The sequence below is a fragment of the Callorhinus ursinus genome, unplaced genomic scaffold, assembly GCF_003265705.2.
Source record: "Callorhinus ursinus isolate GAN/ISIS: 27379988/994484 unplaced genomic scaffold, GSC_fseal_2.0 scaffold2, whole genome shotgun sequence".
In the NCBI taxonomy this organism is placed as follows: domain Eukaryota; kingdom Metazoa; phylum Chordata; class Mammalia; order Carnivora; family Otariidae; genus Callorhinus; species Callorhinus ursinus.
This window is the reverse complement of record NW_027397064.1, coordinates 56,143,689-56,170,753: the sequence shown is the minus strand read 5'-3', so window position 1 is coordinate 56,170,753 and position 27,065 is coordinate 56,143,689. Positions and strand designations below refer to the sequence as shown.

The following is a 27,065-nucleotide window of genomic DNA, read 5'->3' as shown; positions in this document are numbered from 1 at the left end:
AATTCTTTTTTTTTAAATTTTTTATTGTTATGTTAATCACCATATATTACATCATTAGTTTTTGGTGCAGTGTTCCATGATTCATTGTTTGTTCATAACACCCAGTGCTCCATGCAGAACGTGCCCTCCTCAATACCCATCACCAGGCTAACCCATCCCCCCACCCTCCTCCCCTCTAGAACCCTCAGTTTGTTTTTCAGAGTCCATCATCTCTCATGGTTCGTCTCCCCCTCTGACATACTCCCCTTTTCTTCCTCTCCTGTTATCTTCTTCTTTTTCTTTTTTCTTAAAATATGTTGCGTTATTTGTTTCAGAAGTACAGATCTGTGATTCAACAGTCTTGCACAATTCACAGCGCTCACCATAGCACATACCCTCCCCAATGTCTATCACCCAGCCACCCCATCCCTCCCACCCCCCAACCACTCCAGTAACACTCAGTTTGTTTCCTGAGATTAAGAATTCCTCATATCAGTGAGGTCATGTGATACATGTCTTTCTCTGATTGACTTATTTCACTAAGCATAACACCCTCCAGTTCCATCCACGTCGTTGCAAATGGCAAGATCTCATTCCTTTTGATGGCTGCATAATATTCCATTGTGTATATATACCACATCTTCTTTATCCATTCATCTGTCGATGGGCATCTTGGCTCTTTCCACAGTTTGGCTATTGTGGACTGTTTCTTAAATTCTATGTATGAGTGAAATAATACGGTATTTGTCTTTCTCTCATTGGCTTATTTCACTTAACATTATACCCTCTGGGTCCATCCATGTTGGTGCAAATGGCAAAATGTCATTCTTTCTTATGGCTGAATAATATCCCATTGTATATGTACATACCACAACTTCTTTACCCATTCATCTATGGTTGGACACTTGGGTTGCTTCCACATTTTGGCTATTGTAAATAATGCTGCAATAAACAGAGGGGTGCATATATCTTTTTGAATTAGTGTTTTTGTTTTCTTTGGGTAAATACCCAGTTGTTGAATTACTGGATCATATGGTAATTCTATTTTTAACTTTCAAGGAACCTCCATACTGTTTTCCACAGTGCCTGCATCAATTTGCTTTCCCCTTTTTAAAAAGCTCTTCCTATGCTGCTGTTTCAAATCCTCGAATGTGCCCAGTTCTTTCACAACAGCGGCACCCCTTCCTTGCACCATTCATTTCATGTACTCCTCTTTGTGTCAGTAGTTCCTTTCATCCTTTAGAATTTTGCTGAAACATGAGTTCCTTAGGAAAGTCTTCCCCAATACCACAGGGTCAAGTCTGTTGTTACATACTCTCAGAGCCACATGTGATCCTGATCTGAAGGGTAATTATATGTCTAACATCTGTCTTTCACAGTAATCTAGAAGCTTTATGAGGTTAGGAACCGTCTTTGTTCCCACCATTGTGAGCTCAGTATTCAACACTGGCACAAGCTAGATGCTCAATAAATATTTGTTAAATGAGCATTCGAGTGGTGATGGAAATAACTTGTACAGTCCTCTGTAAAGCTGAGCAAATTACCGAGACAAACTATCTGTACTACTTGATAACCTTTGTAAAGCCACAGGTCCAACTTGTTGCCTTTTTCCATATTCAAAATGGGAATAAATACCTCCCTAAATACAAGGATTATTATAAGGATATGTGAATTAAGAAACAGTTTGGGAGGCTTTGACTCTGTAAATCCGATATGGTATTTGGGTTTTGGTAATCATGTGGGTAATTAATGCCTTGTGGTATATCTTAGAACATTTAAGGTTTTCTTAAATTTCATGTATTTCTTAAGTAAAAAATATAGTAGCTGAAATTAAGCTTTTGTTTTTTTTCTTTTTGGTTAACCCTTAAATGGTGTGGTTTATTATTTACCACTGTGTAATAAACCCAGGGAATAGTTTAATAAATTGAGTACTTTAGAGAAAGCTAGTTTGTTTGATCTTTGGTGAAAACATCAATTTATATATTAATCTTCAACCAAAAAGTTTCAGGTGTACAATATAGGCATTCAACAATTCCATGCTATCAAGATAAATGTACTCTTAATCCCCTTCACCTGTTTCACCCATCACTCTCCCCCATCCCCAATCTGTTTGTTCTCTGTATGTTATATTTTCTCTTTTGGTTTCCTTTTCTTTCGTTTTTTTCTTAAATTTCACATATGAGTGAAATCATATGGTATTTGTCTTTCTCTGACTGACTTATTTCGCTTAGCATTATATTCTGTAGATCCATATTGTTGCAAATGGCAGGATTTCATTCTTATTGCTGAATAATATTCCATTGTGTGTGTGTGTGTATATATATATATATATCACATCTTCTTTATCCATTCATCTAATGATGGACACTTGGTTATCTATTGCAAATAATGCTGTAATAAACATAGGGATGCATATATCCTTTCAAATTCATGTTTTTGTATTCTTTGGGTAAATACTCAGTAGTCCAATTCCTCGATCATATGGTAGTCCTATTTTTAATTTTTTGAAGGACCTCCATACTGTTTTCCTCAGTGGCTACATCAGTTTGCGTTCCCACCAACAATGCACGAGGGTTCCTTTTCTCCACATCCTCGCCAACACTTGTTCTTGTGTTTTCGATTTTAGCCGTTCTGACAGGTGTGAGATGACATCTTACTGTGGTTTTGATTTGCATTTCCCTGATGGTGAGTGATATTGTGCATCTTTTCATGTGCCTGTTGACCATCTATATGTCTTCTTTGGAGAAATGTCTGTTTGTGTTTTCTGCCCATTTTTTAATTGGATTATTTGGTTTTTGGTGTCAAGTTGTGTAAGTTCTTTATATATTTCGGATACTAATCCTTTTTAAGTTATGTCATTTGCAAATATCTTCTCACATTCAGTAGATTGTCTTTTAGTTTTGTTGATCTACCAAAAATTTTGTCCTAGAAATAATTATGCAGCCTAGAATTTTGGAAATTTAGTTCCCTTACTTGTAAAATTTGCCAAAAACAGATTCAACAGAGTGAATGTTTTCTCTTTTTAATTAATTACTTCAGGCTTTCTCATACCAATCATAGAAATTTATCATCTCACCTTTTCCTGAAGAATGGTGATAACATTTCTGATCCTGAACTATGTTTCTAACCATCAGATATCACTTGACTACCTATGACCAGTAGTCTAAAGTAATTTAATATTTTATGTCATATGAGAATTGAAGGGGCAAAAACTAAGAGCTATATCCTACATAGCAAACATGTAAAATAATAGTTTTACATTTTTCTTGCTTTTACAAACTTAATGTCATTAATCGTTGTTCTTAAAATTCCAAGCACACTCTACCTTATCCCAAAATTATTGAAGTTTAAACAAAAGCTATTCAGGGAATTAATCAGAACAAAGAAATGAACAACTTACCATACTGAATATTAGCCTAAAAGGGTAATTTTTTTTTTTTTAAGTAGTCTCTATACCGAATGTAGGGCTTGAACTCATGACCCTGAGATCAAGAGTTGCCTCCTCTACCAACCGAGCCAGCCAGGCACCTAAAAGGGGTAGATTTAAATCAAAATTCTATCAGGTAATTTTCTCAGCTGTGACCCTGCATATTAAATATTATGAAATGTGCAAAGGACTCTGTCATATTGATTCATTAACAAAAAGTGCTTACTGAGTGCATAATTGAGCAAGGCCCTGTGCATATAGATCCCCATGCACAGAGTCATGAAAAATGGAACAATCTCAGGAGACCCATTTAACAAAACACTGAGGGGCGTCTGAGTGGCTCAGTCAGTTAAATGTCTGACTTTGGCTCAGGTCACGGTCTTAGGATCCTGGGATTGAGCCCCATGTCAAGCCCCATGATGGGCTCCATGCTCAGTAGGGAGTCTCCTTGTCCCTGTGCCCCTCCCCCTGCTCGTGCTTTTTCTGTCTCTCAAAAAAATAAAATCTTAAAAAAAAAATTGAAAACGTATAGAAAAGACCTCTGTGATGGCTTCTGCATTTTTCAGATTACTCAAAGAAAAGATAATGGCAATGCAAGTTAAAATAGGTATTTTATTGAGAAACTTGCTTTGTCAGTGAGAGTAAAAGTTACAAATATTTTCATTTAACAAAATTAGCATATCCATAATCCTAAAAACATCCCTAAAAAGCCTTTGCTTATCTGAAACCTCAGATCATTCAGACCCAGGGTTTTCTCTTAGTGTTTCCCATGGAAAAAGATGCTGCTATTCCCTTCATGCAAATAACAGAACATGTGAAGTATGACTTGTTCACAAAACAGATTCTCCAGTTTGAGTTGCCTGCATGCATGTGAATTAATATCTGTATTGCTGTCACTATAAAAGTCTCCTGGTATAACAGTGAGGCTTTATGTTTACTCCTGAGCATTCTGAGACTTATAATGTGGTCATATGAAAAAAAGGGTCTTGCAGCAAGGTAGTTCTGCTGAAAAAATATCCCCATTCCCTAATCGTAACATAAAGTTGGTACAGGTTAATACTACACAATAAAGTATAATTTACTTGTTAAATACACCAGGCTTCCATGCAGGTTTTTTAAAAAAATTACATATTTGTTGCATTAAAAAGGCAGTGATTTAAATCTATAAATTATTTTTCTAAATGGCTTTTACATGAGACATTAAAAGTATGAGAAAAATAAATACTTGAAACATGTTTTAAATAAGTTAAACCAGCACTGACACCTAACAAGTAGAGGTTCAAAGGTCATGTGAATAGATCTCTTTTTAATTTATTGAAGATAAAGCTTATCTGAGGGCAACACTGAATAATTTTCAAGTTTATAGATTATTATACATGGATACTTTAAAAAGACTAAATTCTAGATGTAAAAGTAGGATGTTAGGTTTAGAATTTTTAAATCTTAACTTGAATTATATAGTTTTTTTTTTTAACTACAGGGAATAAAGTGATAGGGCTATTCTTCTGCACTGTGATGCTTTGTGCAAACACCAGAATTGATATATGACAATAATTTTGTTGATAAAATTTAAACAAAACTGCTGAAATTATTTTTAGTACAAAAGTTAAAGATTAGACTTCTGTTGATGGATTTTGGAGATAATATTTATGGTGGTTCTTATTCACCTCCTGTGGCACAGATTAGTATTTTGGATACAAAAATAAGAAAAGATGAACTTTAAAAAAATACTGCTTCCAGTTTTTAATGAGTACTATTTGTCAAGAAAATGGGAAAAACAGAATAAGGCCTTTTATCAGAATCATTAAAATTCTTTTTCAGGAGGTGCTATCAATAAGTGCAAAGTTGTCATAATTTAAGGTCCATTTCCTGCTAGCAGTATACCTGCCAAATTTGGCAATTTAAAGCAATAGTACATTAGATGTTGACTTTGAAATTATAGCAAACAGATGTGGGGAGCAATGTTTTAAAATGTTGGCATAACTAGTTTATAGTAATTATTATATTTATTATCAGAACTTTAAATTTTGACTTGGTTTTCTCTTTTTCCTAAGTCAGCTTCCTGTGTGTTTTCCATAGACATGAAATCACAAAATGTTCGCACGGGGTAGGAACACATCTCACCAAATTTTACAGAAGAGGCAACTGAGGTTCAGAGAGGTTATGATTTGCCCAAGGTCACACAGCTAGTAAGAAACAGATCCGGGGCTAGAATATGGCCCAGGGTTGTCTCCTTTATAATTTAGGTCTTAGGGGATGGGGATGAATGCTCAATCTCTTTATAGGTTTCCTGTGGGGGCGTGTTTGCATTAATAGCAGGAGGACTCTGTTCAGGGCTCTTTTGAAGAAATCTATAAAACAAGTACTCGTCCCGAAATTCATACTCGTTGGTAATATGTTGGATGACTCCCCCTTGCACCAGTCTGTCTCCATATATCACAGCTTCCCCGCGGTCGGAGGCAAGGCCGACTTCAATGAGCCAGTTCACCAGGTCACAGCCACAGAAGGTCCCAACGGATGTCTTTGCACCACACCTGTGTGTCAAAGGAATGATTCACCCATATGCTCTGTAAACCCAGTATCAGCACTGCATGATAGAGGACAAGCAAGGAAAAACAGGAGACAGGGAAACACAGCATGATAGTTAAAAGTGTGGCAGGAATGAAACTCTTCTGAATATAAAGGGTTTGTTAACTCACCTGACCCTAGAAAGATCCACCAGGAAAAAATAAAATATGCCAATAATGCTTGTGAAAACAGAAACATGTAAAAAAAAATGACATAATGTAAATGCATCTATGAAGAAGCATTCTTTTTATAGTAGCTGGTCTTTTATGATCAGATCCATTCTGTAGACAGCTGAATAGTGTTCATTTTATAAGTTATACTCAGGTATAATAAATAACTTAATTGTCTCAGGAACATTAAATAATATTTTTTACAAGCTCTTAAGAAGTGACTATTTTTACTAAACTACTCAAATCAAACGTCATTATTTTCTGTTTATCACAGTGCCCACAAACAGTCTTTCTTCCTGCCTTCAGCAGCAAGACATTCTTACTGATAACGCTTGTCAAGAATTTCCATTAGGCAGTAAGGAAAGAACAAGTGTGATCTGTCTTGCTACAAATGTAAGGTCTTCAAAATGTACTTTGATGATGAATCTATTTCTTGATTATTTAAAATCTGTCTTCCTAATGCAAATGTGGGGTACCTCACGTATGAACAAATAAACAAGGGGAAGGGAAATGTTAAAGAATCAATTAAATGAATTCTGTAGGTTTTCATACAAATATGTAAGAGACAACATGAATCTGTCCACAAGCATTAGTCAAGCTGTAAAACCTGAAGTGCTTGACAACAGGAAACAGCGGATGAAAATCAAGATGAAATGAGCAATAGGTGACAAACATTTTAGACCATTTAACCACCAAGGAATATAGCGTTTCATAGAAAAATTAGAAAAGAGGTTCATATACATGAAAAACCTTCTCAAGTACATAAATCAAAATATTTTAACATCAGTATTTTGCTTAGTAATAAGATATCTTAATTTATGCTTTGCCACGACAAACATCACTCTGAACAAAAGCCTGAATATTACCACCTCTGTCTGATCCTTCTCCCTGCTTGTTGAGTTTTAACTTAAAGCCTAACAAACACCTTGTAATCCCAGACACCAACTGAATAGCACTTGCTTCCTGATGACTGACCAGGAAGCTCCAAACACGGTGCATGGAACTGTACAGAATGCAGAGAATGTGCCATCATACAGGATGCACAGCAGCACCATCAGCCAGTGTCCGCTCAGCTAGAAGCAAGAGCCATGCTTCTGACAGTAGGCAGTCACAGTCAGGGGGGCCTTTCTGAAGTGGAGTGCCCTTTCTTCCTTTAAAAAAAAAATTGTAAATTCTTGGAACTAGCCACAGATGGAACTTTGAAATAATTCTGTTTGGCTCTTTAAGGGTAAGAAACTAACTTTTCCTCATAGTTTACCATTTCCAGAAACTGAGCTTGGACCATCATATAGATTTTGCTATGCAATTCAAAGACATGTTATCTAACTTCAAATAAGAGGAAAACAAAGGTTCAGAGAATCAAACTGGCCCGATGTCACATAGCTAGTAAGTGGCAGATTCAGGACCTGGCCTCTGGTATCAGTGCGCAACCAGTGAGTCCCCTTTCCACTGGCTATACCAGGCCTCCTTTCGGTTATAATTAAATATACTGGCATAATAGGTGTAAATATATGACCCTGAGTGGTAATCTTCATAAATTTTCAAATACGTAGTTATACACATAAACGTATTTGGTTCTTTATGTTGTGTTTTTTTTTTCCTCATTTATGACAACCAAAAATCATGGCACTTTAACATTCATTTCCTGCTGCATCCTCCATACCTTGAGGATTAGAAGAATAAATATGATGTCATAGACTGAAGATTAGGACTTGAAGGGAAAAATAAGCAGCCAAATTAATTAAAATACAAATTTCATTTCATTTTCCTGACAGTGTCAATAATAGTATGAAATAACATACCGCTAGGAGATGGAGAATAGAAAGCCACTTCTAAATCCAGTGTATCTCATAGCTCTGTGAGAGACACTAATGGCCAACGTGAAGTGAATGTTAATATTTCACGACATCTTGGTTCATTCTAAATTAGTTTTCACATTTTATATGGAAATTGGCAGTTAATATAACACTTAGAAAGTGTAAAAATCTTATATATTGTTTCTTAAACTATAAACTGACCCACAGCTATTTTAACTTTTACATGTAAACATGCTATTGAAAATAACAACCATGTAGTTAGTTACAACCACATTTTTAGCCTGTTACAAACCAAAATTAATCATTTAAAATATAATTATCTGGAATTTGTACTTACCTTCTTTCCTTGACAATGTTTCGGATGCACAGGTCACGGTGATAATGGATAAATTGCTGACAGGTCATTTTTATTTCCTCAGGAACAGGAGAACCCCTGTTTTCTGCTGATTCTTTATTATTCCATAGGAATTCAAGTCTAAAAACCAAAATTTATGGAGGCCACTTTTAAGGAAAGGAAAGCACTGAGAGAAAACCCCTTCTTGCTTATCACCCCATCAACATGGCTCTTCCAAAGCCAACATCTACAACATCCAGATATCGTTAGTCTCTGAGGCAAAGACATAACCTGCACTTGGTTTCCTGGTCCAAGCAGGTAGGATGGGGGTGAGGTGAGGCAGGGTGGGAGACTTGAGACTTGAACATTTTATAAACCCTCCTGACATATTTGATCCATTTCAGTTTCTGCCAATAAATGAAGTTCTTTTCTTATTCTACATTCTACTGTTTTAAGTTGCAAAAATTACTTACAGAGATCAAGTATTTTATTTAATCGTTTTCCAATTTCAGTACCAAAGAGACAAATACTAGGATCTGGAATACAGCACATTTCTGTTTCTGTCACCTCGGACAATAGATCTGTTGACTATTTTATCTGATCAACATTATAAAGCTGTTAACTAAGTTCAATGACTTTCCTATTACACTTTTCCTCCTTAATGAAATGATTATGACCCTAGCAACTACATCTTAATAATGTGATGATGTTAATGATGACAAAAAAGAAGAAGGAGAAGAAAGAAGAGTGACCATATACTGGGTACTTTTTATATAGTTGGGTAAATTCCACTAGTACTTCTAATTTCTACTAATTTTGACTTTGAAAACAAATGAGGATATACAAAGACTTGTGCCCCCCTTTCCTGCCACTCCCAAGCTGGAGAATTCCCACTTCATTATTATATTCACACTATCATTGTTATTATAAAGAAATTCCCAATCGGAATCTAAAGAAACTCTTCACCAAGCAAAAAAAAACCCCAAAAATTTAGCAAGAAGAGAATTTAAGTTTTCTATAAATTGTCAGTTTGATAGAAAGAGAAATCCTATTGTCAAAGGAGAACCTATATTGTCAAATATAGACCTTTGGGGGCACACCATCTATTATTTCCATTTTTAAATACACTTTCAAGTTTCATTTTACTTTATGTAGTTAATGGCATAGGTAGAAGTCAGCATCCATCAATTCTTGTTAAAATGCAAATGACAATGTTGGATTAATAAGAGTTCTTCCAGTATTTTCTCTGCAGTTATTTACAACAGATATGTGAATCAACATATAACCTTTCTGCAGTGTTTAATTTACCCTTTCTGTAGTCTCCTAGCAGTTACTAAAGGTTTAAAAATATCAGTATCTTAATAGAATGGCCTTGTCATTACGTTTACAGATACAGATTTATTTCAAAACTAAATTTACCTTCTTTTGAAAGGCAGAATGATTAAATGTTTGTCCAATCCAAAGATGCCAAAGGAAATAAATCCCTATGGAAGAAGAAAAGTTATAGTTATGAATTCAACACTAGAACGTTAAGACTGGGAAGTTATGGAAGTCACCATATTTAGTGCTGAGGGAAGCAAACCCATAGTGATTAGAGCAATATTGTAAGGCAGGCCCTCTAAAGTTTAATGCCTGGAGGCAGTTATGATACTTGGCTGTCTCTTTCCAGTCACCTATCCTACGAATTATGTTGGATAACCGATTTAAACCAGTACTGAGCAACCACATCTTCATGCTAACTTACTGAAGAAAAATGAAAATATTTAAAAGCTTTATGATGGGGCGCCTGAGTGGCTCAGGTGTTAAGCGTCTGCCTTCAGCTCAGGTCATGGTCCCAGGGTCCTGGGATCAAGCCCCACATCGGGCTCCCTGCTCAGCGAGGAAGCCTGCTTCTCCCTCTCCCGCTCCCCCTGCTGGTGTTCCCTCTCTCGCTGTGTCTCTGTCAAATAAATAAATAAATAAATAAATAAAAGCTTTATGTCTTTTTTTCCTCTTTTTAAAAAAGAAAATAAATTAGCTCCTATTGTGCTTAGGTATTTATTATTTTTCTGTTAACACTTGAGAAATTACAGAATTATATAGTATCTGTTTATAATGAAGTAACTGAACAAACTTTATGTGAAATGAAGTTGGCTAGGTGCTTAGGGAAAAGCTTTGAAGGATCTGTGGGTGATGAAGCAAAATGGCACCAGAAGTCAGCCACAGATCAGAACACTTGGGACTGCTTGGAGAGGCAGGAGGCTAGGAGCTGCCATTTGTCACGCACAGTGGGATAAGGATCTAAGTGCAAGCTGGTGGGAGGTGGGATGGAGAATGTTATATATTGCACGAAGGATCTACCTTTCTTCACCCCCAAACTACAAACAACCAAAAAGGAATGATCTTACTACAACACCTATATAGGATGTGGTGGTGGTGGTGTGTGTGGGGGGTATATATCTCTCTCTCTCCTTTGAAACACTTGGGCCATTAGCTGTGGGGGCATCATTTCAAATGCAACATTCCTGGCATTAGCTTCTTTGTGAAGCCTTCTCAGTGCCAGTCTTGGGGTGACTCAGCCTGGAGTGGCTTTCCCGAATACAAAATGCTGAGTGAGACCATGAGTTTTCAACCTAGTATTTTATAGGTCTTGGGAACAGAATCAGATCTTACACAGAATCACAAAGTGAGGTGGGCATCGAGTAGCTTGGGATACTCAAGTCTATCTGTAACAAACTGAATGGGTCACTTATCTATCTGGACAGAGTCATTTTGCTCCCACAATAATGGCAAAACAAAATGGAAATATTTCAAGAAATTAATGTTAGGGGCGCCTGGGTGGCTCAGTCATTAAGCGTCTGCCTTTGGCTCAGGTCATGATCCCAGGGTCCTGGGATCGAGCCCCACGTCGGGCTCCCCGCTCCGCGGGAAGCCTGCTTCTCCCTCTCCCACTCCCCCTGCTTGTGTTCCCTCTCTCGCTGTGTCTGTCAAATAAATAAATAAAATCTTTTTTTTAAAAAAAGGAAATTAATGTTAGGGTAAAATGTGCGGGACTCTTTACTGATAAATGTTAACTGACTCAGTTGATTATTAAAACCCCATGATTTCAAACACAGTATTTTCTTCAACCCGATACTTAATCTGCGGACTAATATTCTCTAATCAAAAGGTAAGGGATTAAAAACAGAATCACATTTTGAACTTTACACATAAAAAGATCTTCCCAATACATAAAACATCACTTATCCTTAAATATCCATTTTAATAGTGACATAAAAACAATAGCACCTATTATATTAGTTCTTCATGGAATTTTAGTTTCTAATTTGTAAACTGGGAATGATAATGTCTACTTTGTAGGTATTCTTGAGACGTTTAAGCAAGATGACTAATGTATCCTGCTTAATAATGGTTGGCATATAGTAGTAGGTCCTCAAGGAATGGTAACTAACTATCCCTGGCCAAAATTTATTTATCTACCACATGATTTTCTAAAAAGATTTAAGTACCTATTGTTCAAGAAACATTGAAATGTAAATGAAATGATGTTCATCAATTTAAGTGATGAAACTAAAGGCTCAGAGAAGGTAAGTCTTCTTCCCAAAGTGACTTATTAAGACCATCACAAAGTTTAAAAAGAAGCTGGAACATCTTGTCCCTGCTTAAATTATCATTCTTAATTTTAAAACCAAAGCAAAAACGATTTGGTGTTTTTGACTGAAACACTCCGGTGCATTCTGACGACTTGAACCAACATGGAGACTGGCAGCCACTGTCAGCTGTCATGCACCAGCAGCCGGCAAACCAACTAAACCCTTTTGATTTAAAAGAAAACAACAACATCCGGACCACTGCCCCCCAAACAGCCCATCCAGGAAAACAGAAAAAAGCCTTCCAAGTTCTCAGGGAATAAATACCTGGCCAAAGTTAAACACAGCACAGAAAAACTGTAACTCAACATAGAGTCTTCCAGGTTCTTGGTTGAATAGCCACCACAAACAACTGGAAAGATTCTGTAAAGGAAGGTGAAAATAGTGTTTTAAAATGAAGCTAGCTAATCATTTCTCTCTATCCAGAACACAGTACAATAACTTATCTGCTTAATAATCAGGCAGAAAAAGACTAAAAGGAAAAACACTGACAGAATAGAGGCTTTGTCTTTTGAACAAGAGGTTTCAACCTCTCCTCTTGACAGATGTCATTCAAACAGCATCTAATTTCATCAGACTTGAAGCAAGAAGACATGCGCCATAATACAGAAGCTTACATAATACATCAGGACTGCCAACTAGCCTAAGACAGGACTGATTTTAAAATTAGTTCTACACAATGAAAACAATCACATCGCTAAGCAGCCGTTCTTGGCAGCATTTCTTACTTTTTGATTTTTTTTCTTAAGCAGCAGTTAAAATGGTGCTGGCTGACAGCATTCTATGTAACGAGCATCCCCATGTAAAAAGGTTTCTTCATATGTTATATGGTCCGTCTCCCATCTCTAGGTAAGTTACACTTGAACCATCTCAAAGAATTATATAATAATAACTGATAATTCACAAAAGAGGACATAAAACTAATTCTAAAAGCCCCAGTAATCAGAGAAATGCATTGAAAAAATAAAGGCTGTATTTCACTTATAAAATTATCAAATTTTAAAATTTATAACATTCAGTGCTGGTGAGAGTACTTTTACAAATCTATACTACTCCTTCAGAAAACAATTTGATAGAATGCATCCAAAGGCACCGAAATATTTGTACTCTTTGATCCAGATTTCCCAACCTTGAGAGTCTATCATACGGAACTATTGCATGGAGATGTTTATTTAAGCGTTTTGAAGAACTAGGAATAATCATCCCCAAGAAAGTGGTTGAGAAAATTATAATGTATCTCCTCTATGGTTTATTAAGGAGCCATTTAAAGTAACAGTTAGGAACAACTATGTAGCAAGATGAAAATGGTAGACATAGGTGACAAAGCAGGGTATAAATCTGTATGACAATTAGAACCATGAAAAAATGTATTCAAAATAGAAGGTGGTAATCTTATAACTATCTATTGTATGAAGTGGTTGTGTTATTTTCATAATGAAAAATTCTGTTTTAAAAGCTTATTTATCTGAGGAATGTCTGCTGCGAGACCACGTAGGCATTTATCCACTGAGGTCAGTCCTGGAAGGAATACATTAGAATAAGCGGCCCCATACACAGCGTGGGGATACCTGGTTTTACCAGAAATTTAGGTTCAGAGAATAGAGTAAACGACTCTAAGCAAAAGACGCTATTGGGGCATTTAGGCAGCAGAGTGCTGTGAATTCTTCATTCCCCTGGCTCTCCAAAACAGCTCAAGATCAGGATTCAGATTGGCCTCGTTGCCACCCACCCCTCCCAGAAGCAGCAACTAAGTTTCCCCCAGATGCCTGAATAAAATCTTTGCCAAACATTTAAAGAAATGGCCCCAAAACAAAAATCAGAAGAAACATTTACAGCAAACAGGCCAATAATGAGAAGTAAACATAGCAACACATGACGAGTCAGTTGCTGGTCTCCACTCTGTAGATACTGCTCTTCTTCCTGGACTAACATGCAGCTCTGGGAGTTACAGCGACTCACACAATGATCATCTATAAGACAGTAAGTACAACAATTTGTAATCAGAGCTTTTTATTTGAATGCATTTTAAATTCATAATGACTTTCGAAGCAAACCAGCGCATATGCACATTCAGCTCAGCATCAGTATATTATTTTAGATGAAATCTGAGGAAGGCTCCTTCATGTGGTCTCAGGAGAGTTCTACTTGTCAAGTGGTTTCATCTGACAAAATACAAGTAGGATGCCATAGTTCCCTTCTACACTATTTAACAGTGTAACATATATTTTTTAAGACCAGGTTTACTGTGTCTACTTATAGAATTTTTCTTTTTTTTTTTTAAAGATTTTATTTATTTATTTGACAGAGAGAGAGATAGCGAGAGAGGGAACACAAGCAGGGGGAGAGGGAGAGGGAGAAGCAGGCTCTCCGCCGAGCAGGGAGCCTGACGTGGGGCTCGATCCCAGGACCCTGGGATCATGACCTGAGCTGAAGGCAGACACTCAAATGACTGAGCCACCCAGGTATCCCCTCTACTTACAGAATTTTCTACACCAAGAACACACAAATACTTTTTATTAAAGTAGGATCATACAAAGGCACAGTTTGGCAGCCTGCTTTTTTTTTTTTTTTACTTAGCAACACTGGGTACTTACCTCATGCCATTAGCTGTTATTATAGCCATTAGCTACATATTATAAATATATATATCTTAATTTCTTTTTTTAAGGCTAAATTAATAGCTCATGTTTCATCTGTAACAAATCTACATATTGGTCATGGATATCCTAGTTTGGCTAACTGTAACACAAATGTACTACTCCCCCTTGCCTTTCATTAAAGAGTTTAAAATCTGCCTTAGAAAAGACCTTTAAGAAATCAAAACTGTTATACACCATTCTGTTGACATGCAGAAGCAAGTCCAAATCACAGGTATGACCCTCCTCTGGCCTAGACTAGCTAGAGGGGAGGGGCCTTTCTCAAGAATCCTGTGTTCTCCTGCCTCAGCTCCACTATGTCCATGGCCCCCAAAGCAGGGGAAAACATTTTTTACAAAATGGATGTCTAGTCTAACATACAGTCTGATTTTAAAATGTCAAAGATGAAAACCACAATTTTATAGCTCTTAACCCTTAAGGTAACCATAAATATCTGTATTTCCTAGAGCCCCTTTCCAGAAAGGGACATATGCAGTCATTAAACATGGTGCAACATTGCGGCTAACGGCACAGGGGAAGCGCACAGTGTTGCTATGTGAAAAGAAAGCAGGCTGCCAAACTGTCTCTCTAGTATGATCCTACTTTAATAAAAATTATTTGTGTATATTTTAGTGTACAAAAATTCTATCAGTATATATAATAAACCTGGCCTTAAAATACTGCATACAGATATTACAGAAATGGATAAAAATAAATTGTATTATCTTTCATTTGCCTTTTTTACACATTGCAACATTGATTTTGCCTTTGTGCTGTGCCAGTGTTTTGGGGATGAGGAATTAATTATACTGCTAAACTCTAAAAATTCTCACTTGTTCATGGTTTGATTTCCTTTAGCCTTTCTTTATTTCAGGCGTAAGGAATGATACTAAATTATATGAGTAGATCGGGTTGGGGTTGGGATTGGGGTTGGGGTTAGGGTTTAGGGTTTAGGTCTTTCTATATAACTTTTACAAAATAGGATCAGAAAATGAATGAAGCTTCTATATAAAAGACTTTTCAGGAATCAGCATTATTAATGAAGGAAATGACAGATAAGAAAAGCATAACGTAATTTCCGGAGACAAAAAAAAATGTTAAATTACATATTGAATTTGTTGACAGACTTTACTATTAGGTATATTGCATAGGGAGAAAAACATAAGGAGGAAAGCCTTGGGAATTATGATGTAAAGTAAAGAAACATTAGTTTAGGAAAGTGGCATACAAAAACTGAAAGATAGTTTAACTGAATGCCAAATGGGGTTTCCTAGCAGAAAGTCAGTGAAGGCCCAACATCTGATATATTTTCACTTCTTCCTATAGAAATGTGAGTTCCACTATTTAAGATTCATTGCTAGCCAGCAGACAGCAGCCAAATATAAACTCTGCTTGACTAATAACAACCACTACTACTGCAACTATGTTTAATGAGCATTTACTATGTATTCCACACACTGTGCTAAGTGATTTGCATACATCCTTATTTATAATCCTCACATTTCTTATATAAAAGTGAAATGCCTTTGACAACAATACAGTTGACATATATTTCACCATGTCTTAAGAGGGCTTTTGGGGGTTTCCCTTTCTAACTTAATTACAAATAAGCCTAATCAACTGGAAGTGCATTGCAATTTCACATAAGTGTGTTCAGTTGTTTTAAATAATTTGAATTCCATTGTGCGTGCATGGGGATGATCCAAGATGGTGGCATAGGAAGACCCTGAACTCATCTCCCATAGATACACCAAATCTACCACTCTATATGGAATAACTCCCACCTAAAAAGAACTGAAACTAGCTGGCCTGCTTCCTCCAAAACAAGGGAAAAATGGCCACATCAAGCCAGGTAGGAAAGGCAGAAATGCAATCTTACCGAAAAGCTCACCCTAGGTACAGTGACTCACAATAGGGAAGGATCTCACAGGCTTAGAACTTCCTGAAGAGTGAGGGGATTGTGCTCCACATCAGGACCCCAACTCTTGGGACCTGTACCAGACATATGAGGCCCCCCAGAAGTCTGGTTCTCGAAACATGGGGCTTATGTCCAGGGAGCCCAAGGGCTATGGGGATCTGAGATACTCCTTTTGAGGGGCTCATGCATGGACTCACCCGTCTGGGGAACCAGCACAAAGGTAGCTGTTTGAGGAGTGACTAGATTATATGTGAAGGAGATTCACCTGCTAATCTTAAAAGATTCACTGGAATTTTTCTTGTGGATGGAGCTGCTGGAGAGTGCCAGTTATTACACTCTCCCTCTACCTTGCCAGGGCAAGCAGGTGCGTGCAAACATAACATGGCTCAAACCAAGGCATGTCCCTCCCAGAATGCTCTACTCCAGCTCTGCTAAAATAGTAGGTGTGCCCCACCCAAGATGCTCTTTCCTGGCACAGGCCTGTCCCACACCCAACACTCTCCCGCAGCCTTGCTAAAGCCGGTGGATGAATCAGTCCACACAGAGGCCACCCAATTGCCTGCCTCTGGTGGCTGGGGAGGCTTGTGCTTCTAGGCTCCACGGGTCTGTAACAATTGGAAAGATAGTTCTGGACAGGATACCATATCCTGGGCAATACATAGACAGCAAACTGAAATACACCCCAGAGTGCACATGAAAAAGACCCATTTGATCATCCAGGAGCTTTAACCTGAGGGATAGGCTTCAGGTTAAAGCCACACATCTAAAGGCTACAGAAGCACTCTGGAGGATGCAAGCAGAGACAGCATCTATGCAAACCCCACCCCCCACCTCGGCCTTGCCACAGCTCACTGGTATCTCCCAGAAAGGATCTTTTACACTTGACTGAAACCCTGATTCTTGGTAACTGCACCCAGGGGATACCTTCAGATCTCCTGGTCTGGAGGTCAGCAGGGTGTACGATTCTGGTCCCACAGGACTATATATATTTGCATACTTTAAGAGCTGCTGCCTGGAGAATCTGGCTTCCAATCAGCCTGAATCTAGGTCCCTTCCTTTGGACCTGTCCCAGCACACTCTCAACAACTGGGACTATCAAGAATAAATCAGGTTAGACAATCACAAAGGTTCTAGAGACAACCAAGAGCTAGGGCAAGGTTGAAAACAGACTGGTGGTTATCAGAGGGGAAGGAGGTTAGGGGAGGGTGAAAAGAGTGAAGGGGATGAATTGTATAGTCACGGATGGTGACTAGACTTATTGTGGTGATCACTGTGTAATGTATACAAGTATTGAACTATTATGTTGTACACCTTATACTAATATAATGTTACATACCAATTTTAGCTCAAACAAATAAATAACCTGAAATTCAGACCACAAATGTAATTCAGTCTACTACTCTGTATGTCAAAGTTTATTACTTTCAAAGATTTTTCTTATTTTATAAGAAAGGGTATATTTAAAGTCTATAGATTCAAAATGTAATTAGGCACTAACTGGTCCTGGCCCTGAAGGAGATGAGTGGGGGAAAAGTCTCAGCTGCTAAAATAAAAAAGTCTCTCCCAAAAAAATGGTACTTGGGGCAAACTTCTTGGAATTATCACATGGGTTAAATTCATTGGAAAATGTGTCTATAATACTACCAATTACTATATTATAAGAACTTAATTTTTTTATTATTATTTTTTTAAGTAGGCTCCATGTCTAGTGTGGAGCCCAACTCAGTGTCTGAACTCACAACCCTGAGACCAAGACCCGAGCTGAGATCAAAAGTCGGATGCTTAACCGACTGAGCTACCCAGGTTCCCCAAACTTTATTTTTTTAAATGAGTATCCTATCTATGCACAATTATTATCCTATTAGCACTTTTCCCCATCTTATTTGAGAATACATAAGCAGTGTAGCTTCTATGAAATCCTGAGCTGAAATCTTTTACGGTGTAAGGAGAGGAATCTTCTGTTCCTTAGGCCCATCCTCATAGCCTGGAGGCACTTACTTTTCTCAAATGAAGGAGTCACAAGCCCACTGGCACCTGTGTTTGCTACTGGCTCGGTGGATGGGCAGTGCAATCCACCATCTCCCATTGAGCAGGAGCAGCAACCTATATAGATAAAATAACATAGGAGAATAAGGCCCAACCACAACAGAAATGGACAACTTGAAGAGATGCCAAACCAGACCAAACAAGACAACCCACCTACTCATACACACACACAAATTTCCCATGCAGCCATAATGGAAATGTGTTCACACGGTGTCTATCAAGAAGAATTTACATGTGCTTATAGGGAGGTTAACATTTAAAGAGTGGCAGACAAAGGACCAGCTCCTCTGTATATTGTCTCCTCGTTGCATGACAAAGAAGAGTGTTTTAATCCATGCTGCTTTTATTAGTTACCACTGTGCTTTGAGAACTAAGAATTTAAACACTTTCTTCAAAAACAGCTTTTTTTCATCACTCCTTAAAAACACGCACTAACGGGCGCCTGGTTGGCTCAGCTGGTTAAGCGACATCATCAGGTCATGATCCTGGAGGCCCGGGATCGAGTCCCGCATCGGGCTCCCTGCTCAGAAGGGAGTCTGCTTCTCCCTCTGACCCTCTTCCCTCTCGTGCTCACTATCTCTCATTCTCTCTCTCTCAAATAAATAAATAAAATCTTAAAAAAAAAAACACGCACTAACGCTCTATTGTTTACTGTAGTTAATTGAAGCTCCTTGGCCTGAATTTGAAAGCTCCTGAGGACTTGGCCCCTCTTACCCTATCCAACCATCCTCACTGTCCAACAAGGCATCTTCCTTCTTTCCGGACAATTCTTTAGTGTCCTCCACAAACCCCATGCCTTTTCGGGTCTGCAGACCTAGTTAGACACGTGTGCAATTCCCACTCTTGTTAAGTCTTTGAAATCCTCTCCTCCTTTATGTTCAGCTCAAGACTTGCTTCTTTCAAGAAAGTGTTTCCTTTCTTTTTTTTTTAAGATTTTATTTATTTATTTGAGAGATTGAGAGAGAGAGAGAGAGAGAGAGAGAGACAGCACGAGAGGGGAGAGGGTCAGAGGGAGAAGCAGGCTCCCTGCTGAGCCAAGAGCCATGTGGGACTCGATCCCAGGACTCCGGGACCATGACCTGAGCCGAAGGCAGTCGCTTAACTAACTGAGCCACCCAGGCACCCCAAGAAGGTGTTTCCTACTAGTCTAGAAAATGCAGCCAAAACAATTCTATTCTTTTGTCTTTTCAAACATACACTGCTGAAAATCTCTTGCTGCTTTATAGGTAGATCGGTTTATGGAAGTTCACTGAGACATCTGCTAGAGAGCTATAGTTTCTCTCCTACATAGTCAGAGGATGCATACAGAGTCCTTTAAACACAGATATAAGACATGGTGCTCCTTGACATGGATTCTTCTTTTTTTTCTGATGTGAATTCTAATAGATAATAAGTTCAGTGATAAATTGTATTAAAATTTAATATGCTAGAAAAAGGAATAATGTCTAGGCTGAAATTTTCATTGATAATATGACTTAATTCTTCAGCAGTGTTCTTAACAGAAAAAGATTTCAAAGTATAAAAACTACAATCTATAATAAGCTATTACAAGTGTCTTTCTAAATTTAAGATAATGATGCCATCTCAAGGTTAAAATAGAACCACAGAATAATAGAAAAGAAAATACAGAGATCATCTGGCCCAGCCCTCCTATCTTCAGAAATTTGAAGGCTTAAGTCAGCTAAGATGAAATTGTTCAGAAAACAGATATAAAGCCAGCCCATTCCAATGACATACATACAGGGCATGCACGCGCGTACTCACACATGATTACAGCCACCACAAAAAGTGCTATGGCAGTTTTTATCTTCTAACATAAGAAGGATACATAACTAGCCTATTAGCCTTCTCTTTTATAACTAAGCCTTTGATCTCATATTAAAATGTTAATAGGTTAATTTCTCTTTTAGTCATAATTCCACACTTACAACATGTGCAAATCATGGGTCTCTGACAAATGCATAGCAAGGGGTAGAGGTGAGTGAACTATTTTGGATAACCGAGATTTGGGGAAGCCAGGCTGGACATCAAATGTGTTACGTGTTAACACTACTAGCAAAGCAGAAGAGAGCAGGATTTGCGGGAGGGGAATAACCACACAGGTCTTCCCCTCGGAACATGGGTGAACAGGCAAATAAACAAGTACTTTGCCATGGCAATTTGTAGGGTAGCTTCAGAAAATCATGGTGCAGGGGCACCTGGGTGGCTCAGGCAGTTAAGCATCTGCCTTTGGCTCAGGTCATGATCGCAGGGTCCTGGGATCGAGCCCCGTGTCGGGCCCCCTGCTCAGCGGGAAGCCTGCTTCTCCCTCTCCCTCTGCCTCTCCCCCTACCTTCGCCACCCCCCACCCAGCTTGGCTCTCTCTCTCTCAAATAAATAAATAAATAAAATCTTAAAAAAAAAAAAAGAAAATCATGGTGTAACTTATCCAGCCATGCATCTACCCATCCGTTAACAAATATTACTAAACACAGTAAGACTGATACCAAGCTAGGTGCCGAGGCTATAATGTTGGGCAAATCAGTCATAGCATTTATAGTCTAGTGGGTTGTACAGACAGGTTCAACAGCAGTTATAAAACAGTGAGATACAAGGAGAGGGAAATAGAAACACTGAGGAAGATTTCCTATGGAACCAAGCAATAGCTGTCCTCTGGCTCTTTATTTACATTATAGGACAAGCTGGTTTTCCGGCTGGAGATGACGATGACTGAGTTTATTTATTTTTTTTAAAGATTTTATTTATTTATCTGATAGAGACAGACACAGCGAGAGAGGGAACACAAGCAGGGGGAGTGGGAGAGGGAGAAGCAGGCTTCCCGCAGAGCAGGGAGCCCAATGCAGGGCTTGATCCCAGGACCCTGGGACCATGACCTGAGCCCAAGGCAGACGCTTAATGACCAAGCCACCCAGGCACCCCCTGATGACTGAGTTTAAAGAACATCTATGGAGCACTTTATTTGCTATTTTTAAAATACAGATAGAGGGGTGCCTGGGTGGCTCAGTCAGTTAAGTGTCTGCCTTCAGCTCAGGTCATGATCCCAGGGTCGTGAGATCGAGCCCCATGTCAGGCTCTGTGCTCAGTGGGGAGTCGGCTTGAGATTCTTTCCCTCTGCCCCCCACCCACCCCACATGCACTTGCTCTCTTGCACTCTCTCTCAAAATAAATAACTAAATCTTTAAAAATAAAATACAGGTAATGGTGGCAGCAAAAGGCTCTGGTCTTAAGACACTTTGTTTTGTGTTCCCCACACACATTGTCAGGCCTTCTGTAGCCAGTTCTGAAACACTCATGGGGGAAGAAGACACAGAGAGCCAGCTAGAGCGGTGGTCCGCAGGATCCTTTCCAGGATCACTGTAGTTGTCGACAAAGGAAGTGAGGAAGGAGAGGGTACTGGGCAGCATCAGAAAAGTACTCTAGACTTAGAGAAAGCAACTTGTAAAATTTTAGTGAACACATCATAAAGAGAATCCTTGAACCTCCATTTTAAAAGGGAAAATGGTCAAAAGGGCTCAAAAGAATGAAATTCTGATGCTGAAATCACAAAGGATCTAACAAAAAAATGAGCAAGCACCATTAATAATATGAACTAAAGGAGTCCTGACCGAGGCAGGGATAATGGTGTAAGTCAGGAGGTGGCAAACTACAGTCCTGTGTAATAGGACCTTACAGTCCTATGAAGTAAGGATTATCATCATCAGATATGGAAACTGAGGCAGAGGGAACTTGCCCAAGATCAAAGAGCAGTAAACTGTGGAGTCAGTACTTGAACCCCAGCAGTCTGGCTCCAGTCCCCGTCTTTAGCCACTGTCCTCTATACTTTCAGTTTGGCATGGAGGAAGGGAGAGAGGGCGGAGAAGGCAACAGAAAATGGTAAGATCTGTGGGATTTTCCTCTTTTTACAACAAAGATAATTTTTAAAAATCTTACTCTCTTTTTTTAATCATTCACTTATTGACATTTACAATTAATAGTTTTGAGATCAGTCATCCCTATATGCCACAAAGTCTCTGGACAAAATAGGTACCGGCCCTTACACTCCCAGGCACAATGCTTTATGTCTATGAAATCTCCACATGCACCAATGAATCCAAAACGCATACTCTATTGCTGAGTTCCCTTGGCAAATTGAAGCAAATCCCACAACAGTTGTCAACACTTATTAACAAAGTTACTAGTTAGGAACATATGTTTACTTAGAGGATTGGCAGACATTTGCTGTAAAGGACCAGATGATAAATATTTTGGGCTTTGCAGGCCCCTGGGTCTCTGATGAATGACTGAACTCTACCAACATAGCGTGAAAGCAGCCCAGGGAAAATACATAAATGAATGAGCACAGGTGGTTTCGAATAAAACATTATGACCACGGAAATTTAAAGTTCATATAGCTTCCAAGTTTTAGAAATTTTTAGAAATTTTTCTTCAACCCTTTAAATATGTAAAAATTATTCTTAGCTCTTGGGCCACACAGGACCGGGTGGTGAATCACATTTGGCCTGCAGACTATGGTTTGCCTATTCCTGACTATTACTGACTCTGCTTAACCAGATCTCCTGGAGTTCATTTTATTGACGGTGCTCACCTGATACACTATTGTCCAATTTACAAGTGTTTTAAGTGCTTAGTTTCCTAGAAAGGGACTTCCTTCAGTTGTTACTTTCTCCTAAACTCTCAGGTCCAAAGAAGTTTTAGGATTTAACATAAGATTATCCTCATAAAAGATTTATTAATGTGACTCTTAATGAAGAACTCACAAGCTCTTTCTATTATTGACTATTATTCAAGTCCCTCATTTGACAAATACACGTGATAGTCAAGATATAGTTCAAGAGAGTTCCCTGAAGCAAAACATTTAGGATACATGCTCTGCGGGCACGTAGGAATTTCTTTATATGTCAGGATCATACTTGTTTCTGGGATAGAACTTGTAAAAGGTTCTGGTTCATTTGCTGGCACTGGACTCTCCTCAAAAGCGGCGTTCCCAGGCTCTGCTGCTTTGTGGTTCTGAGACTGGTCGAAACCTTCATAGTGTCCTGCTTGGGTGGTGTGGTTCATACACATGAGTGATATGCCAGCTATCGTGATGCTGCAGAACAGGGTGACTGCTGTGATGATCATCTGCCAAAATTGCAAAGAGACATTAGGCCACTTTTCACAGTCCCAGCTTGATCATCTTAGTAGAGTAGCTTAAGGGAACTTTTGTTTGGTGGGAAATGCAATATCTCCACAGCTATAAATGCTCTAGAACAGTGGTTTTCCAAAGAGAGTAAGAATATGAAAGGGAGTAGGTTACTTGAAGAGAAATTAGGATTTGCTTGGAATCCTAAGATTTCTAGATGCTTCTATCCATCACTATCCATCAGTGTCACTGGTTTCCTCTATAAGTAAGCTAAATGACTGCTTACAGACCTTTTTTATTTCAAAGTGTTTGCTTGCTTTAATCTGTAATTCAAGCGTACTTCAACTAGAGACTGTTACGGTAATAATACTAACCATAAATAATTCTGGCTAATACTAATTGAATACTAACAAATGGCAGCACTAGTCGAACTCTTTTATATGTGTAATCTTATTTATTCTCACAACCCAATAAAATTCAAAACTACAAAACAGAAAAAAGAGGATAAGAAACCAAAATCTTTTGAAGGTTTATTTGTTTTAAACACACATCCTTGGGTCCTAACCCTAGAGAATTCTCATCAGCAGATACACTATGGCTTCTCAAGCACCTTTTTCCCCAGATACTTACTGTTCTTAAATTTATATTTATAATAGGATTGAAAGTCAAGAACATGGCTTTTATTATTACTGCTAACTTATTAAATAGCTTTAAATTAATCACTCTTTCCTCCAGTAGAGGAAACATAATTCATAAGTGAGTTTAAGAAGACCCAGTAAGTTTCAAGCATTTGGAGATCCTCAGCTAAAAATAGATGTAGGGGCGCCTGGGTGGTTCAGATGGTTGGGCGTCTGCCTTCGGCTTGGGGACCGGGGATCGAGCCCCGCATCGGGCTCCCTGCTCAGTGAGAAGCCTCCCTCTCCTTCTACTGCTCCCCCTGCTTGTGCTCTCTCGCTCTGTCAAATAAATAAATAAAATCTTTAAAAATAAAAAACCAAAAACAGATGTAGACCTATAAAATCTTTACCACAGTTTGAGTTGTGACTTAAAGTGATATAGGACCACAGAGTGGGATATGCAGCAAATTGGAATAGATTTTCAGGGCGCCTGGGTGGCTCAGTTGGTTAAGCAACTGCCTTTGGCTCAGGTCATGAGCCTGGAGTCCTGGAATCGAGTCCCGCATCGGGCTCCCCGCTCAGCGGAGAGTCTGCTTCTCCCTCTGACCCTCCCCCCTCTCATGTGCGCTCTCTCTCTCATTCTCTTAAATAAATAAATAAATAAATCTTTAAAAAAAAAGATTTTCAAAATAACTTTTAATGTAAGTATAGCAAAACACAAGAACAAGCGAAAAAGAGATGTCCCCAAGAACAGAACTGTAACCTCTTCGTACCTGCTCCTTTCCATAAAAGAAGGCTGAGTCAATGCTGTCTCCATTATGTTTTCCAGTTATCAGAAGAACACCAACAAGAAGAGCAGGAATTCTGTGATAAGGTTTAGAGAGAGAACGAGAGGATGAAGAATAACCATGTATATGGAAACATGTAAGCAAGCAGAAAACTATTCAACTTACCCCCAGCCAGATATTATGATGATTCCAACAGGAATTTGTACACTCTCTCTCTTTTTCAAAAGAAACAAAGAAATTGCCAGAAGGCCTAAGAACAAGAAACAGAAGTTGAAAGGTAGATAATTACTCTTGATGTTGGTCAGACCTCATAGAATTTTAACCAAGCTTATTTCAATGATAGTCTGTGGTTTAGGCCCTAGAATTTACTCTTTCTAAATAAATACTGTCCCCAATATTTTGAAGCAAGTTTGTCTCAAAATCATTCGTGTTTTCCCTCCTGTATTATTTCTTTACTCAAATCTTCTTGTTTTATATATGAAGACGTTTTCAAAAGCCCAAATCAGCTTATTCTTTTGACCGGTGTTGGAATCTATATATTTGTTAAGAAAAAATTTTAACTGGATACCAAACAAGTCTAAAAATAAAAATACCCTCACTCTGCTGGTGCAAAGAAAGTATAGGCAATTCTTACCCAGGTTTAATTTTTGGAAAATGCCCCAAGTCTAAAGGACAGATCTTAATACAAATATAATGTAATATTAATATAATATTAATACTTAATACAAAAACAAATGTTTTAAAGCTCTTGAGCGTTCCTTTTATCTTAAACCCAATTACTTATACAAGTAACATCCTATTTAATAAATCCTACATAGTTACAGAATCTTAGAACTTCAGAGTTGGAGGAGATCACTGTTTTAAATTAACACCTTCATTTTATAGATAGGTACGCAAGGGTTTGCCCAAGCCACATAGCCAGCAGAGGGCAGAGCAGGACTACAAACTCTATCAGTGTTCCTAAAACTCAGATCCATGGACCCCCTAGGGTTCTTAAGACATATTCTGTGGGATCTAGAAATTTCTGTGAGAAATTTTAAGCCTATTTGGTATATTTTTCTTTTTTTATTTATAGATTTTATTTATTTATTTGACAGAGAGAGACAGCTAGAGAGGGAACACAAGCAGGGGGAATGGAAGAGGGAGAAGCAGGCTCCCCGCCGAGCAGGGAGCCTGACGCGGGGCTTGATCCCAGGACCCTGGGATCATGACCTGAGCTGAAGGCAGACGCTTAACAACTGAGCCACCCAGGCACCCCGTATTTGGTATATTTTCAATGATAATCATCTAGATGCCCATCTTATAACCAAAGCACTGTCTCATGATCTCAGAGCTCACATTTGGTTTAACATTAAGTTTGAGCCAAGTGAAGGCCAAATATCACAACACATGGTCCAAGTGAAGGTTCTGTGCTAGTCTGAAGAGAGAAAAGCAGTGAGAGGAACCAGGTCATAAGCCCACACAAGAAAGTAAAGGCAAGCCACGCTAAAAAAAAATCCTAACCAGAGAAATGAGTTCCATTTTACATTTCAAGTTGTGATTCAGATGAGCAAAACAAGATCCTTTGTCATGTCATGAATGTTGCTAATTAGAATTACTGAGTTTGTAATTGGAACTCTCATCTGTGAATCTGCTTCGGTTTTAAAGCTGTATATTAGCTATAGATAAGGAACTCATACCCAGACCTAACATTGTACAGATTAAGTAACACTGTGCTAGAATAATACAAATGAACATGGAGGCTCTTGAGAATTGTTTTTCTTTACAGGGCACCCACACCTTACTCAAGCTCAAGAGGTACTTTAATACCCCTGCTCCTTCCTAAATACATTTGTGCACTCTATAGTTCTAGGTTTTCAAAGTGCCAGAGAAACAAGGTACACAACAGTGTGCCAACTGTTATGGTAGTGAGGGCACTCTTTGAAGTTCTAAAGGTCATCATTCTTGCCTTATGCAAAGACTAGCCCTGGGTCTCTCTTGGTTTGCTGGCAGAAGCTGTGTGAGAGTTCCTGCT

The 27,065-nt window shown here is 38.5% G+C and overlaps 1 protein-coding gene across 2 annotated transcripts in view; it reads right to left on the bottom strand.

Annotated features, from left to right (window-relative positions):
- Positions 1 to 3,998: 3,998 nt before the first annotated feature.
- Positions 3,999 to 27,065, bottom strand: part of GPR155 (G protein-coupled receptor 155) — a 43,285-nt gene continuing 20,218 nt past the window's right edge. The window contains exons 8-16 of one of the 2 annotated variants that reach the window (XM_025849995.2): positions 25,217 to 25,301; positions 25,037 to 25,127; positions 23,435 to 23,645; positions 18,477 to 18,581; positions 13,758 to 13,894; positions 12,192 to 12,287; positions 9,715 to 9,779; positions 8,299 to 8,436; positions 3,999 to 5,940 (exon numbers count right to left, since the gene is read on the bottom strand). In XM_025849995.2, the coding sequence (XP_025705780.1) occupies positions 5,649 to 5,940; positions 8,299 to 8,436; positions 9,715 to 9,779; positions 12,192 to 12,287; positions 13,758 to 13,894; positions 18,477 to 18,581; positions 23,435 to 23,645; positions 25,037 to 25,127; positions 25,217 to 25,301 (1,220 nt within the window). In that variant the 3' untranslated portion in view covers positions 3,999 to 5,648. Of the gene's footprint in view, positions 5,994 to 8,298; positions 8,437 to 9,714; positions 9,780 to 12,191; positions 12,288 to 13,757; positions 13,895 to 18,476; positions 18,582 to 23,434; positions 23,646 to 25,036; positions 25,128 to 25,216; positions 25,302 to 27,065 lie in introns of both variants that reach the window. The other variant, XM_025850003.2, reaches the window with a different exon arrangement.